The sequence below is a fragment of the Pyxicephalus adspersus genome, chromosome 1, assembly GCF_032062135.1.
Source record: "Pyxicephalus adspersus chromosome 1, UCB_Pads_2.0, whole genome shotgun sequence".
NCBI lineage: Eukaryota > Metazoa > Chordata > Amphibia > Anura > Pyxicephalidae > Pyxicephalus > Pyxicephalus adspersus.
The window spans coordinates 154,848,605-154,854,027 of NC_092858.1; the positions used below are offsets into that span (position 1 = coordinate 154,848,605).

Below are 5,423 nucleotides of genomic sequence, written 5' to 3' on the forward strand. Positions count from 1 at the left end.
CTTTACCATAACACAGGTTTATGAGGCATCCCTGAATCTTACGTATAACTCTATATATTACTATAGATTGTAAGCTCTTTTTGCGCAGGGTCCTCCCCCCAATCTCTCATTATTTGTATCTGTCCATCATTTGCATCTCCTATTTATTGTACAGTGCTGCATATTATGTTGGTGCTTAATAAATACAGTTTAATATTATTATTACACAGTGTTTATATAGCGCCATCATATTACGCAGCGCTGTACAAAGTCAATAGTTGTGTCACTAACTGTCCCTCAAAGGAGCTCACAATCTAATGTCTGTACCATAGTCATATGTCATTAATGTAGTCTAAGGACAATTTTGAGGGAAAGCCAATTAGTGCCCTGCCCGAGATTCAAACCTGGGACCTAGCACTGTAAATGCTAGAGTGCTACCTCTGAGCCACCGTGCAATATTAATAACTCTCCAATCATATACAGATGAAATAAATATACAGGAACATGATAATGGATAATCAAAAAGAATATTCGCTCTTCGGGGCACAGTCCTCTCCCCCTGTAGTCATTTGCAACCCCTATTTAATGTACAGCGCTGCGTAATATGTCTATATAAATCCTGTTTATTATTATTATTATTAATAATAATAATAATAATAATAATAATAATAATAGGAAGAATAATATTAACTCAACCTATCCTTTAGTCATTCAGTTTGTTGCCATATTGGAGTGAGGAATCCTCAGCTGCATCATTATTCCACCTACAAAAAATTCTCTTTCTGTTATTCCTAGATGGGGGGATTAAGTTTCCCTGCATTCCATGATACAGTATAGCACTGATAGACACAAGGAACAGCTTTAAATTGCAGATGCTGAGATGAAAACTTCATCCCCACTCTGGCAGTGTAAGGAGCAGCTGGACCGCCCTCAGCCAATCAGAGCGCAGACCAGTGTGAAACTTTCCTCCAGTGAGCTGTGCGGAGAGCGGTCCCTGCCCCCAGCCCCTTGTCATTCTCCAGATGAGCCCCGTCCTGTGTGTGTAGAGCTGAGCTGCCGATTGGCCGGGGTCTGGCATGTCTATTGTGTGCATGCTAATGCAGCTGCTTGTGTCCTCAGCCTGCTGCTCTATAAGGCACATATGGAGCCAGCATCCAGAAGCAGGGAATGTGACAGAGTCTCCTACAGACTCCTAGGATAAGAACATTCAGGGACTGTGTACAGAGGACGTGGCTGGGAGTCCTGCAATGAGTTGTTTGGATGTTATGTATCACCACCAAGTCTATGGGATGCACCAATATCTGCCAAGCTCTGCAGCTTGTACCACAGCCTACTACCATCATCACCATAACTCACAGGTGAGTGCTTGTACCATGCAGTGCCTGCATCCTCCTATCTGCTGGATCACCTCCTACATAGATAGCATAGGGCTGCAGGTTATCTCATTTGTATTCTTATTATCATTTCATTACCATTCTTCATCATTAACTTTAATAACACAATTTGCAGGTATAGGCAATATATATGAAATATTTTCTTATAGATGTTGAGTTGTTTAATTATTAAATCTTGGTGACTTTGATTGTTCACTTAGCTCAGTGGTGAAGCCCAAGCATTTATTTACAAATATTGAAATGATTAAAGAAAACAAAAATTCACTCTAAGCCAACAATCAGTTTACAAAGTAGGCAGAATCCACCTCTTTATAAGTGATTTTGTGTATTTTGGGCATTTTTACCAAATAGTGCACTGATAATAATTGTTACATTTTATTATTTATACATCTGTAAGGTAAGAGAGGATGTGTTATGTTTCACTTGTGTAAGGACTGATAGGGTTCTATGTTTCTATAAATTATTCTTATTATTCTTTATTTGTAAAGTGCCAACATATTACACAGCGCTGTACATTAAATTGGGGTTGCAAATGACAGAAACAACAGGCACAGGAGAGGACCTTGCCAAAAAGAGCTTACAATCTAAGAGGTGGGGAAAGTAGTACAAAGTAGGATGGGGGATATGGAATGGGGGCTTGTTAGTAATGGGTAAGAGACAGAGGAAGACAAGTAGGTAAGTTTAAAAAAGTGGGTTTTAAGGGCTTAAATATGTTAGGAGAGTGATTTGTGTCTATTCTATACAAATAAGTATGTGATAATAGAAATACTGAATGTATATAATATAAGCAACCCATGGGTAGAATATTATATTATAGATGAGTATTGAACACTATGATTAAGCCTATTCCGTAAGTGTAACATGTATTCATTTCTATTTTGCTTGTCATACATATATCAATACTGTGACTGAACATAAGTTTTAAGTTGACTATTTACCCATAATGGTCAGTTTTCCCCTTCAATCACTTTTAATGCAAAAAAGTAATTAAAGAAAGACAGTATAGGCAAGGAAATTGCTCCAGTAACATGGCATGGCTTTAAAAGAACAAGCTTATTAAAGAAATATGTAAAACCAAACCAATCCTGCGGTGTTAATAGCTTGACTTTCTGTTATAATGATATAAAACTCTAATACATTTACATCAGCTTAATATATAGAAGTCTGCATCAAGTCATCACCATGTATCTCCAACAGCTATCAAAAGACCACAGCCATGTCCCAAAATAGTTTTCATTTCTGGCATAGTTCTGCTCACAAGTCATACGTTCTGGAAATATTTCCTTTTCTGTTAAAATAAACTCAGACTGGAAACACAAATGAGTTGATGACAGAATTCTGGGATAATATTCACAAGAGTCAATGTGAAAGTAAAAGGTAACATTGCAGGAAATACTTCACGTGGAAGAAGATTCTTCTACCTGGATCTCAGTGTAGGTGAACCAAAATATATTATTTATACACACGCACATGATACTCTGTTCTAGAAGTGATTTATTACTGGGGGCGATGCTGTCTAGATCTGGGTTAAAGGCAAGTTCGGTTTGGTTCTAAAGGAACTAAAAAACTTTGTAGATTTATCAATTCTGATGCTAAGATAGAAAAGGGATGTTTTAGGAATTGCTGATTTCCATGGCGTGGAAACTTTAGAAATTTGGTGTCATTGTAATTGCCGAATATTTAGAACTTGTTGCAGGCAGAGTCTGTGCCAGGTGGGGACTGTTGTGTTAGACCTGTGTTGTAAAGCAGTTATCATCATCATCATCATTTCTACTTTCACCGGTGCTCATTATATTAAAAATGTTTTATTAGATTATCAGATATTACAACAATCATTGAGCAACACTTATGCTGGTGGTTTGCCCATTGTATAGCCCTTTACTGTCACTGTATTGCTTTCTGCTGTCACTGGGGCTGTAATTTCTTTCTTATGTCACTTGTTCTCAAAATCACATTGTGTCATTGATATGAAAACAAAATAATAATAACAGTATATAGTTTGTATATGTGTAGTTACACTGTACAGCTCTAAAAAGGGGCTGTTAGTGCTAAAGTGTCACTGATTACCTTGTTGGCAGAACCACTTGTGTCGCCATTGTAACAAAAAATAATAATTAATTAAAAATGGAGATCTTTCCCATTGTTGCCCCCTCAAACCGTACAATGTTAGACATCTAATGGTCATCTCATACCAATATGGGGCATTTGCCTGCTGTAGTAACTCTCAGGAAACCAGAACAAACCACCATTTTTCTCCATTAATGGCGTTTGGATTTGGAACATTCTGAAGTTAGACCAATTTGACCAAATGGCCCTAAAAAACACTAATTACTACTGTTCTCCTGTTGAATTACCCTACATAAGAAAATCTAAGGTGGTAAAGTTGTAATTAAATGATATTTTGATTACCAAAAACAGCAAAATATATACATAGAATAATGGCAGTACTAATAAAATAATATTAATACTTGATAAAAAACAATTAAAAAACTAAAATTGATTTTTTTGCTTTTGATTCGTCATGATGATTTTCACATTATGAAGAAAATGTTTATTTAGGGCCAAAGTATTTAAAATGTATATACTGTATAATGTATGTAATGTCCCAGTAATGCTTTTGCAGAGCAATACGAGGTTTAAAACGTTAATTATCAAACACTGTGGCAAAATTTTGGCTTTATGTAAGAAAACATTTGCACCACTTTGTTTATAGGAACTCCAGATAACATAATTACAAACTACATGAATGTAAAGTAAAGCTGCTATGGATAAATATTGGGGTTGCCACTGCTGATCTCCTATAAATGATAGTTGCCTGACTCTACCTTCAGTATTCTCTGGGTTACTGACCAATGATAAATTTACAGATCAGGGAAGTTCAAAATATTTGGCCCACTTGTTTTATATAAAAGGCAAAGCATGGCAGCCAGGCAGCTATCATTTTTAAATTAAAGTGACAGACGGAGCTAAAAATGTTAACCTAATCTATTTGAAAAACGCTATATGTGAAAGGATAATTTTGTTGGGCATCCATTCAATGCTATGTTAGTAAGTGCAGTGTTCACTTCAACACCTATAAAGCTTATGGGAAATTAATAAAACTAACACAAGTATTAAAAACCACCGTTTTTCATCCAAAAGTTTATATATATATATATATATATATATTTATATATATATTTGTGTGGAATCATTGTTGTGTAGAAGAAATACAGCAGTACTGGTTTTGCTCCTATGCACAGAACAATGCTGTATCTCCTTAGTGTGACCAAATGTTACCCTGTGTGTAATGGAATGTACTGCACAGCAGACACAACACCACCTGAATATTACATAATATACACTGTTACTGCACTGAGATTACTCTCTGTGTGCAACAATACCAAACCAGTTATTGGTATTCATCATATGCAAACACCAGCCCCTTTGTATATAGCGCCAACATAATATGCAGCGCTTTACAACATCCATAGTCATGTCAATAGCTGACCCTAAAAAAGCTCACAATCTAATGTTCTTACTATAGTCATATGTCATTAACACAGAATATACATATTACTTTATCAAAGATCAATTCACTTGTACCTACTTGTGCCTGATTTTATTAACATCAGGAATGTAAAAAGTATATTCAGGAATGTAAATGTATATTCAGTATTTACCATTTTAATAAATACATTTAAATAGGTACTCTGTGCATATAAATATGAAATCTCTTAGATTACCCACTAAAGATCAACCGAATAATATTGAAGGATTTCTCCTAACTTCCCAGCCCGATCCATACCTTTTACAGAATAAACTAAAATGTTTGCATTTAGTAAGATTAGAGATTTGAGATAGATACATAGATATTTTTGTAAACCAGGTGAAAAGCAAATAGATGGATAATGACAGATATATAGATAGATAGATAGATAGATAGATAGATAGATAGATAGATACATTAATATGAGATAGATAGATAGAAGATATATAGAAGACAGATAGATAGATAGATAGATAGATAGATAGATAGATAGAAGATAGATAGATAGATAGAACGATAGA

The 5,423-nt window shown here is 35.3% G+C and overlaps 1 protein-coding gene across 1 annotated transcript in view; it reads left to right on the forward strand.

The window, feature by feature from the left end:
* The first annotated feature begins 1,031 nt into the window (after positions 1 to 1,031).
* Positions 1,032 to 5,423, forward strand: part of VGLL3 (vestigial like family member 3) — a 14,229-nt gene continuing 9,837 nt past the window's right edge. The window contains exon 1 of the mRNA XM_072431962.1: positions 1,032 to 1,337. Within this exon, the coding sequence (XP_072288063.1) occupies positions 1,227 to 1,337 (111 nt within the window). The 5' untranslated portion in view covers positions 1,032 to 1,226. The remainder of the gene's footprint in view (positions 1,338 to 5,423) is intronic.